Source organism: Pseudomicrostroma glucosiphilum (assembly GCF_003144135.1).
Source record: "Pseudomicrostroma glucosiphilum strain MCA 4718 unplaced genomic scaffold BCV69scaffold_2, whole genome shotgun sequence".
In the NCBI taxonomy this organism is placed as follows: Eukaryota; Fungi; Basidiomycota; class Exobasidiomycetes; order Microstromatales; family Microstromataceae; genus Microstroma; species Microstroma glucosiphilum.
In genome coordinates this window covers 1,132,290-1,144,113 of record NW_020289914.1, presented here as the reverse complement: position 1 = coordinate 1,144,113, position 11,824 = coordinate 1,132,290, and the positions used below count along the sequence as shown (strand labels likewise).

The 11,824-nt window shown below is 55.9% G+C and overlaps 7 protein-coding genes across 7 annotated transcripts; 2 read left to right on the top strand and 5 right to left on the bottom strand.

The window, feature by feature from the left end:
* Positions 1-18: 18 nt before the first annotated feature.
* On the bottom strand, positions 19-761 carry BCV69DRAFT_280691 (cyclophilin). Its single transcript, XM_025491699.1, has 2 exons — positions 680-761; positions 19-533 (listed from the first exon to the last, which is right to left on the bottom strand). Exons 1-2 carry the CDS (start codon positions 751-753, stop codon positions 119-121), a joined length of 489 nt encoding a protein of 162 aa, XP_025350239.1. The 5' UTR covers positions 754-761; the 3' UTR covers positions 19-118.
* A 476-nt stretch (positions 762-1,237) lies between these two features.
* Positions 1,238-1,997, top strand: BCV69DRAFT_310567 (hypothetical protein). The gene is made up of 2 exons (XM_025494800.1): positions 1,238-1,269; positions 1,366-1,997. The coding sequence occupies exons 1-2, from the start codon at positions 1,247-1,249 to the stop codon at positions 1,577-1,579; spliced, it is 237 nt and encodes a 78-aa protein (XP_025350238.1). The 5' UTR covers positions 1,238-1,246; the 3' UTR covers positions 1,580-1,997.
* Positions 1,777-4,155, bottom strand: BCV69DRAFT_107221 (hypothetical protein). Its single transcript, XM_025489053.1, has 2 exons — positions 3,906-4,155; positions 1,777-3,800 (listed from the first exon to the last, which is right to left on the bottom strand). Exon 2 carries the CDS (start codon positions 3,769-3,771, stop codon positions 2,011-2,013), a length of 1,761 nt encoding a protein of 586 aa, XP_025350237.1. The 5' UTR covers positions 3,772-3,800; positions 3,906-4,155; the 3' UTR covers positions 1,777-2,010.
* A 485-nt stretch (positions 4,156-4,640) lies between these two features.
* BCV69DRAFT_107170 (hypothetical protein) lies at positions 4,641-7,291 on the bottom strand. Its single transcript, XM_025489052.1, has 2 exons — positions 6,756-7,291; positions 4,641-6,673 (listed from the first exon to the last, which is right to left on the bottom strand). Exons 1-2 carry the CDS (start codon positions 6,975-6,977, stop codon positions 4,703-4,705), a joined length of 2,193 nt encoding a protein of 730 aa, XP_025350236.1. The 5' UTR covers positions 6,978-7,291; the 3' UTR covers positions 4,641-4,702.
* A 19-nt stretch (positions 7,292-7,310) lies between these two features.
* On the bottom strand, positions 7,311-7,947 carry BCV69DRAFT_310564 (hypothetical protein; the record flags this gene model as incomplete). Its single annotated transcript, XM_025494799.1, has 1 exon — positions 7,311-7,947. The coding sequence occupies exon 1, from the start codon at positions 7,785-7,787 to the stop codon at positions 7,311-7,313; it is 477 nt and encodes a 158-aa protein (XP_025350235.1). The 5' UTR covers positions 7,788-7,947.
* A 355-nt stretch (positions 7,948-8,302) lies between these two features.
* BCV69DRAFT_297030 (S-adenosyl-L-methionine-dependent methyltransferase) lies at positions 8,303-9,136 on the bottom strand (the record flags this gene model as incomplete). The annotated part of the gene is made up of 3 exons (XM_025494074.1): positions 8,303-8,590; positions 8,675-8,827; positions 8,903-9,136. The coding sequence occupies 3 exons, from the start codon at positions 9,134-9,136 to the stop codon at positions 8,303-8,305; spliced, it is 675 nt and encodes a 224-aa protein (XP_025350234.1).
* A 325-nt stretch (positions 9,137-9,461) lies between these two features.
* On the top strand, positions 9,462-11,724 carry BCV69DRAFT_245333 (hypothetical protein; the record flags this gene model as incomplete). The annotated part of the gene is made up of 8 exons (XM_025490148.1): positions 9,462-9,773; positions 9,864-9,999; positions 10,073-10,127; positions 10,219-10,306; positions 10,378-10,630; positions 10,906-11,036; positions 11,106-11,426; positions 11,512-11,724. The coding sequence occupies 8 exons, from the start codon at positions 9,462-9,464 to the stop codon at positions 11,722-11,724; spliced, it is 1,509 nt and encodes a 502-aa protein (XP_025350233.1).
* Positions 11,725-11,824: the final 100 nt, after the last annotated feature.

The window sequence follows — 11,824 nt, the reverse complement described above, 5'->3', positions numbered from 1 at the left end:
ACCAGCCACATTCTTCCAGGTCTTATTCTCCTTCTCTTTGTCTTCCCGACTCATTATTCATGTTCGTCCTACGATTTTGGGGACATCACAGAAGCAAAGCACTGAGGTTCACCTCCACTTAGGCGGTACCAGACTTGGCAATGGTGATGGTGCTCTTGGTCTTACCAGAGCTGGTTCCCTCTCTCTCAATGGCCTTGACAATGTCCAGACCCTGGGTGACCTCACCGAATACGACGTGCTTTCCATCGAGCCACGAGGTGACGACGGTGGTGATGAAGAACTGAGAACCATTGGTGTTGGGTCCAGCATTGGCCATGGACAAGAGTCCGGGCTTGGTGTGCTTCAGCTGGAAGTTCTCATCGGCAAACTTGGTGCCGTAGATGGACTTGCCACCGGTACCGTTGCCGGCGGTGAAGTCACCACCCTGCAGCATGAAGTCGGGGATGACTCGGTGGAAGCTGGAGCCCTCGTAGCCGAAGCCGTGCTGGCCGGTGCAGAGCTCTCGGAAGTTCTTGGTGGTCTTGGGGACGACGCTGGGGGAGTGAAGGGAGGGAGGAGAGCATAAGTAGTGCCAGGGTCAGTCACAAAGCTCCTCTTGATAGACACTTGATTGGCCTTGGTTGCAGCACCCCCTGTGCGAAGCTGCTTCTACCCCCGCCCCTCACCCGCCTGTACTCACTCATCGTAGAGCTTGAATACGATTCGGCCCATTGGGCTACCGTTCTTGGTGATGTCGAAGAATACGTTTGACATGTTGAAAGCTGATCGAGTCGAGGCAAAGGAGCGGAGTAGAGTTGGGTGAAACGCCATCAAGTAGGGAGGGGAGGAGGAGAGAAGAAACTGGAGGTTTATGTGAGCACGTCAGGATCTCGCTAGATGAGGAAGAAGATTCGAAGGTTGACCGTAGCTACTTCTGAGCTCAGCGTCAGGGTGCAATGATACTCACATTTGTCTGTTTGGTGGAATGGGTTGGTGATGAGGTGAGATGGTGCAGAGTCAAAGCGAAGCGTCTGCAGAGAGAAACGCAAGGAAGAAACGCAGGCGGCAGCCAGCAAAGGTGTGGAGGCAACGAGGCGCACAGGCGCAACGCTCAAAGGCGCCAGGCACTACGACGGCACCCGGCTTGCGCGCGCACATCTCAGCCAAGCTTGGACCACCCCACCGCCGACGCACCCGAAGCACACTCACCCTGTCACGCCCCGCAAGCACAAGCATACGCAACAGCCAAAGGACCATCACCGCGCCCATGCCCGCATACCTCGTAGGCCGGTGAGCATCACACTCAGCATCCCAGGATCAGCACTAGGCTCATCCAGTAGCAAGTTTTCACTCACCCTGCCCCTCCCCCCCCCCCCTATCGTCCAGACTGGCCGACCCCATCCTCGGCCTCTCCACAGGAGTACTAGCCTACTATCTCTGGGAGTACGATCCACGCAATGATGCTCAGCGGCCCGAAGGGAGGAAATTGGTCGATCTAGCCCGGAGGAGATTTGGCGGTGGCGTTGAGAGCAAGACGGTTGCACCTGTGACTAGTACTGCGACTGGAACGGGCGCAGTGGGGAAGGAAAAGGTAGTGTAGGATCATGCAGTCAGGGTAATGGAGACAGGGAGGAGACGAATTCGCGGAGCCGAATGGCAATATACCCATATTGAAGAATCACAAATACAGGTCGCAAATCAGATGACTGAGATCGACATCTCGCGAATGGTTCGGTTGACCAATGAGCCGCACGAGGACAAGATATCGTGGTATTGTCGAGAGAGGTGGAAGATGAAAACAAGTGTCGACGGCGAGCGAGCTCGAGGTGGATTATAGAGGGCGGGGAAGAGGAGGCAGTCTCAGCAGCTCCGAGGAGGGCTGTGACAGGAGCGCAGGGGAAAGAGATGCTTTCGACCTACCTGAGGTCGAGGTGGATGGAGGGTATCAGAAGCTAATGAAAGGACAAGAGCTGGATAAAGAAGGTAGCTATCATAGCATCACAAAGAAAAAGAGGGCTCGAACTCGACTCATTACGAGTGGTGGTGGTGCACCTGGACGCTGACGTCGAGGGGGCCAAGCTTGTGAGCCTCCGGGTCATCGTCGCCTACAAAGGTGAAGTCCATGCCGTGCACCTCTCCTTGACTAAGGTCGGCAAAGTAGCCAAAGACGGCCTTGCTAGCGTCCAGATGACGGATTGGGCAGTTTCCACACCAGTCGACGACCTTGGCATTCAGAGTCTTGCCGCCGTGGCTTAGGCGCACAGTCTTGCCGCAGTGTCCCTTGAGCTTCTCGTTGACGGCGACAATGAAAGAGCCGTCGTTGGGCTTGGGACCACCGCAGGCAGGAGCGTCCATCTCGTGACCAGCGAACCATGTGAGCTTTCCGCCGCCCATGTGCTGCGATCGCTTCTCTGCGCCACTGGAGGCTGCAAGGTCAATGGTGTCGCGCTCGGATAGGGTGTCGTATTCTGCGTAGTCGGATGCCCTCCTGACTGGGAGAAGACCACCAACGATGGGCACGGACTTGGTAGGGAGCGAGTCGGTTAGGCTACCGAGCATGCCACTGCGCCTGATGGGGAGCAGACCAGCGACACCCTTGCCGGCGACGGGGGCTGAAGCAGTGGAAGCAGGTGCGACACCGTCGGCAGTGGTATTGGAGGCCTTGCTGTCAGTGGCCTTGCTCTTTCCACCGACGAGGGGCAGAGAGTCGAGCGCGTTGCCAATCAGTCGTTTTTCGTGGCTGTCGGTCAGGACGTTAAGGTTGAGATGGTCACCAACGATGGCATCAATCAAAGGTTTGTCCTCAGAGTCGCTTCGGGCGGTCAGGGCGTTGAGATTGAGATGGTCACCGACGATGGCATCAATCAAAGGCTTGTCCTCAGAGTCGGTTCGGGCGGTCAGGGCGTTGAGGTTGAGCTTGTCGCCGACGAGCGTGTCGATGAGTGACTCGTCGTCATCTTCTTCGTCATCACGAGCGGTGAGAGCGTTGAGGTTGAGATGATCGCCGACGAGAGCGTCAATGAGAGGCTCATCCTCTTCGTCCTCATCGTCTCGAGCAGTCAAGGCGTTGAGGTTCAGCTTGTCACCAATCAGTCCGTCGATCAGAGACTCGTCATCGTCGTCGCCATCACGGGCGGTCAGAGCGTTGAGGTTGAGATGGTCGGCGACTAGAGCGTCGATAAGAGGCTCGTCATCCTCGTCATCGTCATCGTCACGGGCAGTGAGGGCGTTGAGGTCGAGGTGGTCGCCAACGAGGGCATCGACAAGAGGAGTGTTCTTCTCTGAGGAGGTGCCGCCAAGGAGGTCGCCAACGAGGCGCTTCTCTTGCTGCCTCTTGAGGGGGATGGGAAGGTCCTTGGTCAGGTCGCCCACGACAGGTAAACCACCGACAAGGCGCTTCTCTCCGCGCTTGAGGGGAACAGGAAGCTCCTTGGTGAGGTCACCAACGACGGGGAGATCACCGACGAGACGCTTCTCCTCCCTCTTGAGGGGCACTGGCAGGTCCTTTGTGAGGTCGCCGACGATTGGGAGGTCGCCTACAAGACGCTTGTTCTGCTCCCTCTTCATGGGAATAGGCAGCTCCTTGGTCAAGTCACCCACGATGGGCAGCTCACCAACGAGTCTCTTCTCCTGTCCATCCCTGACCTGCTGAGCAAATTCAGCCGAGTGCTTCGAGGTGGCGAGGTGCGAGCGGGGTGAAGCGCTTGCTGGGGTGGTGCAGAGGAGGATGGCACTGCAGAGGGCGAGGGCTACGAGAGCCAGGAGGGAGCGCTTGTTCTTCATGTTGGCCATTGTGGCAAAGGGTAGCAAGGAATGTGGGTCTGGTAGCAGGAGACGGTGTACAGCGACAAGTCAGCTGCTGTCCACTGCTTCCGTATGTACGCAATTCGACTTGCTGCGAAGAGCGGTAGCCACAATGTACTCACATGTGTCTATCTGACTTAGCAACGTACGTTGAAGCTCGCCTGGAACGAGTGTCGTAGGACGTGTGACGGACTCGGACGATTCAGTGGGGGAGATGTGCTGGATAAGGGATTTGGAGGGGAAGAATGGGGCACGAGGTCGTGGCGATCAGGGGAAGGGGTCTTCATAAGGACGGCAGAGGGCACAGGGGCCAGTGCCCCGGCTCGCTCACAGCCCTTTGCTTGGACGTCGATTCTTCGATGCTCGTCTTCGATTTCCATCCGCCCTGGACTGAGATTGAGGTACTCATGAGGTCAGACGTAGGCACAGCACCCCATCCTGCCCTTCAGGGGCATCACTCGGGAATTTGCGGGTCGAAATGAGGGGTTTCCGCGGACATCGTCAGAACTCAGGCACCATCACAGGCGTCCTCGATCAGGGCCGAACTTGTGCCTGGGCACTGGCAACTGCGCGATCCTGAAGCAAGGGGTGGCGAGGAACAGGCGGCGGAGGCATAGAAGCAGATACAATGGCATTAGAATCACTGATGAGCTCAGTGATGTTCTTCCAGTGTCGAAAGGAAGGCCAGCCACCGCTTCTTGAAGATGACCCCTTTCAGATGACCTCTGGAATCCACGACTGCCAGGTAGCGAACACCCAGGCGCACGAAGTACTGTTGTACCAGTTCCAGGGGTGAGAAGGACGTGATTGTGACCGGACTAGAAGGCGGTCAGGGCAGTACGATGGAGCAAGAGAGGTGGCGTCAGCAGTCAACTTCACTTCGTCGCATTGCTGCTACATGTCGGCTCGGACATCGTGCTCACGCTTGGTCCACAAAGCGACTGAAGTCTTGTGGCTCGTCGCTGCGAAGGAACAGCGAGTCCGTCATTGCTTCGTCTTCACTGTTGCCGTTAGCTTGCGGGATATGGGCAAAGGTACAAATTGTCTCCAAAGGGTTTAGATCGGGTTGCTGCCGGAGAAGCTGGCTGAGTCCGTATTCGAGTTCCTGAGCTGCAATGTAGCCCACCATTCGGATGCCCGATCGCCGTTTCCCGCCCCTCCTGGTGGGCGGCTCAACCTCAGATGGGACGACGATTGGGAAGCCACCGTCTGTGTAGCCCATGCCCAGAGCCAGCCGAGCCAGCTTGCTTTGTAAGCTGTCGACTGAGTTTGCCTCGTCCAGACGGATCACCTCTACCTCAGTGTCCATTGCATCTTTGACACTGACATCTTTCCACGTGTAAGTCAACTTGGGATCTAGGAAGGGCAGTCCCGACAACTCAATGACGAGGTCATAGATTCCTTGATGCTGCAATGAGTCTGCGACAGTACGAGCGACCAAGATGCTAATTGCTACCGGTATGGCATATGTCAGCGTGCCAGTGAGCTCAAACATGATCACAGCCAAGCTGACTGTGCTACGCGTCACTCCAGAGAGAGTAGCCGCTGCGCCGAGCATTGAGTAGGTTCCAGGGATAATGCAAGCGGAGTCAGATGCTGAGCACCACGAGAAGAAAGCGAGATGAGGTTGGGTCCATTGGATGTACTGCATCAGCAGACCGATGATACGTCCAAAGCATGCACCGACTGCCAGTGAGGGAATGAAGATGCCTGCAGGCAGCTTGATACCGAATGTGACTGTAGTGAGGACAGCTTTGGCCAACATCGTCCAGAAGACTGCCATGATGAGGGGCCGAATCTGAGACGGGTGCGAAATACAAAGGCCGTCCAAGCTTTCGTGTTCGTGACACTCGCTGAAGAGATCGTTGATGAGCTCGGGACCCCCCATGCGAGCATACCCTCCGATGATGAAGGAGACTATGATAGTCAAAGTTGTGACGAGCATCACTTCAAGCAAGTCGTAGCGGGCCATCCATGTCTTGGCCCTCACTTGCTTGCTCCAGATGATGTTCAACTTCGTAAAGAAGGCTCCATACAGCCCACCGAATAGACCAAGGATGACGTAAATCGGCAGCTCTTGCCAGGCCCAGTCCTTGTCGTAGGACACTCTGAAGAGAACGATCTCTCCAGTACCAAAGGGATTGATGAACCTCAGTCCGGCAGCAGCAATGATAGCACAGGCGAAGCTTCGAAACATGACCTTTCCGGACCAGTAGTAAGTTGTCTCTTCCAGAGAGAAGAGGATCCCACCGATAGGGGCACCAAATGCCACAGCGACTCCGGCTGCACATGCGCAAGATAGGATTTCTCGCCGTTTGGTTTCATTGCGCTCGTACTTGTCAAAGAACCTGCAGACTATGTTGCCGACGCAAGAGGCGATATGAACGAAGGGACCTTCTTTTCCGAGGGAAAGGCCCGACGCTACCGACAGAGAAAGTCCAACACTTTTGGCGAAGAGAGTCCAGAAGCCAAGATAGCCGCGGATGACGAATCCGCTGAGGATGCACTTCACTTCAGAGATACCACTGCCGCTGCCAAAGTAGAGGACCTTGCGGCTGCCGATGGCTCCTTGAGCCCTTGTATGATTGGTCAAGTCTGCGAAGTGCTTTGGACGAAGAGGCAGTGGTCTGTCACCACCGTTGGTAGCGCTGTAGTGTGACTGCTCGTCAACATTGCGACTCAGCAGTGAGGTTGTCTCGGAAGCAGGTGCGGCATAGTCTCGCACAGCAGCGTCTTCCCGAGCTGGGTTGTCTTCTCCGATGGGATCTGCTTCGGTACCCGTTTGCTCTTGCCCGCCTTTCTTCCCAGATTCCAATGCCCTTGTAGATAAATGCAGGTCGGATGATGTAAGGTGAAGTGTCAAAAGGCAGGCAATCGAAGCCCATAGCAGCTAATAGTGGGTCGCGGTGGAAAGAAGGGGCTTGAAGATCAGCTCTCGTGAGCTCTGCGGGCCATTGAATCAAGCTACTCACCGCAATGACCAAGTAAAAGAGAAAGCCAGCCAACTCCTGTTTTCTGACAGCATTTGGCAGGAAGTCCGTCCACTGTACCCATCGCGGGCAGACTTGCATCTCTTTGTCTGATAATGCTAAGGTCTCCCACTGAGGTGATCCGGCCACTGGACCGACGCCGGAGAAGACAGCGGCAGAACGACGATCTACGCTTGCGGGAGCTGAAGGCCGGTGCCCGTACATAGCATCCGCCCATCGGTGCAGCCCAGTGGCCCCGTCTGAGTGAGAAGGCGATAGTACTTCCTCGCCATCCTCCAGCGGACAGCAGAATCTCTTCGCATGCCACCATCCTGTCGAGCAGTAACCGTCCTTGAGGTCGAACAAGAGTGCCTCTGATTCTATGATGGCGCCAGCAATGATCGAGGTTATCAGACCGGTGATGCCTACAATTAGCCAACCTTGGAAGCGATCCCAGGAATTGATGATGAAGCCTCGCAGGCCCTTGATCCCTTGAAGTCGTCTGAGTCTGGCCGACTCTTTGATGGCGTCATGAACCCAGTCAATAGTTGTGTAGGACTAGTACCAGACTCTAAGGCCGTTCGAAGGCGTTGCAGCGCCCTCTCGATTCCCTTCAAATTCGTCGTCGTATGATTTGGTTCGTAGCCTCGCTGCCTTCCTGGCCCTTCGACGAAGACTGTTGAAGGCTTCTATTCCTGCCGGCGGAAATGCGGTAGGCTCATCAGCCCAGACTCTTCTGTGATGGAGGATAACGGTAGGAGGGAAGAGCCGGATGGAGACGCCAGGTCGTGTTTCCGAAGACGAAGAGGCCATGAGATCAGCCGGGGATATTACGATGGCAGTAGCAGCGGCCGGTGACGTGCATCCATGTGCGTCAGCATGGGGAACGACGATGGAGGCGATGCCAGAGGTGGCAGGCGTAGCAGGTGGACGAAAGGGAAAGGAGAAGTAGTCGTTCGAAAGGCCAGCATCGGTAGTTCGTTCGGATGTTGAGGGCGTAAGGATGGTGACAGTTTTATGGCGTTTGGTAGGCATATTGGGGAGAGGGAAGACAAGATGTCAGATGACCGCAAAGCTGGCTTCCTGCATCTATGGCCACTCACGACAGAGGTCGAGAACGAGGCTGAGGGGTTGAGCTACCATCTCTGCCTTGGCTCTCGCCCTGCGACTGCCTGTCTCCTCCGTTGCTCTTTGCTGACATGGAAGCGGATGCCGATATGAATGAGAGGCGACCGCGAGCAAAGAAGATCAGATCAGATCAGATCAGATCATGAAGATAGGAGTAGGAGAGAAGAGAACGAAGACCTTAGCAGCGGAGGAGTTGTCGCTCTCTCATTGGCTTTGTTGTCGCCGGCGGGAAACACAGGGGTCGAGAGCCAACAGTGGTATAAGGTGCAGGTCCCAAGGTCAAAGCGGGACAGATCAAACTCCGATAGTGTTGGACTTGGGCAGGTTGTGGAGAAGCCGAGGTCCCATCCGAGATGGGCATACGGGATGAGAGAGTGTGACGCAGACAATGGCAGCATCCAGCAGGCGTGGTCAAGGAGGCATCACTGTTTCCGACCCATACAGATGAGGAACGCAAAGTCCCTCTCAGACCCACCCTCCACCGACTTTGGCAAGTCGAAGCTGTGCTCCACCTTGACCCCTTTCAGTCCCGCCTTCTCCATCATACCCCGGATCTCATCGCCAACGACTCCGTGCCGCTCCACGTCATGATGCTTGTGCTTTGGATGAAACAGCTCGGAGGTTGGGGAGTGCTCGAAGTCCGACATAATTAGGAAGCCACCCGGGTTGAGGGTGGCAGCTAGACAGTCAATGGAGGATTGCATATCCGGCTGACATGAGAAGGTTTCAAGGGGGTAAGACTCTGCTACCGAGCCTGGGCTACCGACGCGAGATCGTTCATGCCAGAAACTCACTATGTGGTGCAGAGTAAGGTGAGAGAAAGCGTAGTCGACTCCCTTGCCGCCCAAGCTTGGGCTATCCGGCTCGGTAAGGAGCTCCTTGAAGGCCTTTAGGTGCGTGCCCGAGGGCAGGCTTGGTATCTTGCTCTCGAGGACATCAATCATGCCCTGTAGGGACACAGACCGGTCTCATTCGTGTAAGAGGAGAGGACACATGCCCTGTGCGTTCGCCTCCTCACTCACCTGACTTGGGTCGAAGCAAAGATACTCGTCCAGCAGAGGAGCCAAGTGCACACTCAGCAAGCCCGTGCCGCAACCTATCTCCAGTGCTCTCTTCTTCTTCTCAGCACCACGAGCAAGCTGCGGGAAGCGAGCCTTGATTGCGTCGAAGAAGAGGGCGGAGGAGCGGACCGTTGTTGGGTTGCTGTCCCATGTCGCAGCTTCGGAGTCGAAGCGTGAGGCAGTCTTGTCCGGCATCGCACGGGTGAGGAGGGAATGTGGGGCGATAGCAGACGCTCAGTCGATGATCTTGGTGCGGGTTAAGACCGGATCTGTACTCTCTACTCTCTCTTGTGTCACATGGTCTGGGGGTAGCCGGGCGTACCAGCAGCCGGGCGAGGCGTTGGCAGGCTGAGCTCCGGGCGGCACTGGCGGAAGCCGAGGTGCGATGCGGGTCTCCACACTCAGCTCGCGCCCTGGGTCAAGGCGCACTGCTCTGCGTCAGTCATCTCACCACCGCCTCGTCAGTGTAGCACACCAGGCTCGCTCCCTTACCCTTCGTCGTCCTCGTCCACTGCCCATCATGAACGACGACGAGGACAATTTCACCTCAATCACCTGGGAGAACGCAGACGACGCCAAAGCAGCCGCTGCCTCATCCTCTGGCCACCAACAGTCATCCTCTTCTGCCGCCTCCTCTTCTCAGCCCCCTACTTCCGGCGTAGACCTGGTCCTTGGCACCCAGAATCTTGTTGACCCCTACTCTAGGCCGCGAGTTGATGCTGATCATGGAAGACCTAGATGGGAAGGGTATCTCATGGTGCAGGTCACTGAGGCTAGGAAGGAGCATGAGGGGACAAAAGAGATGTTCGTCTCGTACGGCATCCGAGCGGAGGTGAGTCTCAGGTGACGAAGGTTGAGTAGCAGTGCGTCCTTGGTTGGGCACCGGACTGAATGGCCGTACTCGCACATTCCCCTACTACAGACGAATCTCAAGCACTTCGCAAGGTCACGTATTGCTACAAGGCGGCGCTTCCAAGACTTCGTCTTTCTGAGGGAGAATCTAGCCAGAGACTTTCCCGCCTGCGTAGTTGCACCTCTGCCCGACAAACATAGACTTGGTGAGCATCTGACGACGCGATAGAGCTCTGAGATGACAGACTTCTGATTTTGTTTCTCGATTCATTTTGCCAGAATACCTGACTGGTGATCGATTCAAGAGCGAATTCATCGAGCGGAGAGTGACAGAGTGAGTCTGCATTGGCGAAGAGCTTCATGGGGTTCGACACAAAGCAAGCCGACTCACTCGCCTTGCTCTCATGCACTGCTTCTACTCACAGCTTGCAACTCTTCCTGGAGAGAGTCTGCCGTCATCCGACTCTCCAACGGTCGCAGCTGCTGCGTAGCTTTCTAGAATCAACAGAATGGGTGAGTATGAGGGCAGTCATCATGTAATGGCACATTTCAGTCTACTGACTTGGCCTCCTTGATACTCTCAGCACGTCGAAATGCATACACATACTTCATCAGCAGCGAGTGGAAGCAGCAATGCGACCTTGACTGGAGTCGACGAAGGGCCAAGAGGGCCCCAGGGTATCCTCGATACGCTGTCGGACACCTTCCTCAACGCTTTTGCTAAAGTCCGCAAGCCAGACGAGAAGTTCGAGGTGATGAAGGAGCGGCTAGACAAATTTGATGAGGGGCTCTCCGGCGTTGAAAGAGTGATCAGCCGAGGTCGCGTGCGCTGGACAGGTGAGTAGGGTTACATTGGCGTGCATCAAACAAGTACCTGTCCATCCTCACACCGGACGCGGACTAAACAGGTCCCTCTGCTCTACCTCCCCCCTCCTTCTCCCCTTCTTCTGGCTCCCGTTCGCGGTCCTCCGAACGTGCTCAATCCCCCGGCCGCGGTCTTTTTGCTCTGTCTGGCATGACGTCCACTGCTCCCCGCCGTGCTTCTTTTGCTTCTGCGCCTGGCTCACCCAAACAACAACTGCTGGCCACAAATCTCGGCTTGGAATCACAAGACCTTGCAACAGATTACGAAGAGCTGGCTAACGCGATCGAAGGGCTGGGGTACCTAGAGAGTGGCATTACGGACCCCTTGAATCGTTTCGCGTCAAGCTCAAACGAGTGGGCAAGAATCACCAGGAGCACCGTGAGTGATGCAGGAGAGCGGGTCTGTGCGATCTTACCAGCCGACTGATTATCCTTTCCCTTACTATAGACTGGCCGCTCTACCGACGAACTTCAATCGCACCTTCACGCCATCTTGGCATACTCTTCCGCACATCGATCTGTGCTGAAGCTGCGGGACCAGAAGCAGCTAGACTTCGAGGAGCTCACAGACTACCTTTCTTCTGTGGTGTCCGAGCGAGACCGATTGGCAAGTCTAAGCAGTCCCCACGGTGGAGGGCATGGTCACGGTGGTGTCCGAGGCGCTGGAATCACAGGCTTTCTCAAGGACAAAGTCGATCACTTCAGGGGCGTGGACGAAGAGCGGACGAGGGTCGAGAGAATGCAAAGGCTCGATGGAAGAATCAAGGAGGTGAGTGCAGGGCAAGATGCGCAAGTCAGGGCCACCGACGTCACCTGCTCACAGCCTCTGTTCTGCTTTCAATCTTCTCTCACAGCTGCAAGATGCGGTCACTGTGTCACATGACGTCTCCGTCGCCTTTTCAGATGAGGTTGCAAAGGAGAACAAGATCTTCCACATGGCGAAGGACCAAGAGATGAAGGAGCTCTTGGGCTCCTATGCGGATGGGCAGGTTGCGATGTGGAAGCAAGGGGCTGATCTGTGGGACGCATTGATTCCCAAGCTGGAGGCCATCAAGGTGGACGTGTAGTGCGAGGAGTCCCAAAGATAATCACAACCTTCCATTGATTATTGTGCGCCTGTCTGGATCCAGAAGAGACTCATACGAGCTACGATCCAGAAGCTTCGCC

Bases quoted from the DNA above. Each gene is read 5' to 3' on its own strand.
- BCV69DRAFT_280691 (XM_025491699.1), bottom strand. From the start codon at position 753: ATGTCAAACGTATTCTTCGACATCACCAAGAACGGTAGCCCAATGGGC. The intron at 534-679 runs GTGAGTACAGGC...TCACTCCCCCAG, and splicing joins GTATTCAAGCTCTACGATGA to CGTCGTCCCCAAGACCACCA.
- BCV69DRAFT_310567 (XM_025494800.1), top strand. From the start codon at position 1,247: ATGCCCGCATACCTCGTAGGCCG. The intron at 1,270-1,365 runs GTGAGCATCACA...CCTATCGTCCAG, and splicing joins CCCGCATACCTCGTAGGCCG to ACTGGCCGACCCCATCCTCG.
- BCV69DRAFT_107221 (XM_025489053.1), bottom strand. From the start codon at position 3,771: ATGGCCAACATGAAGAACAAGCGCTCCCTCCTGGCTCTCGTAGCCCTC.
- BCV69DRAFT_107170 (XM_025489052.1), bottom strand. From the start codon at position 6,977: ATGTACGGGCACCGGCCTTCAGCTCCCGCAAGCGTAGATCGTCGTTCT. The intron at 6,674-6,755 runs GTGAGTAGCTTG...ACCCACTATTAG, and splicing joins TCTTTTACTTGGTCATTGCG to CTGCTATGGGCTTCGATTGC.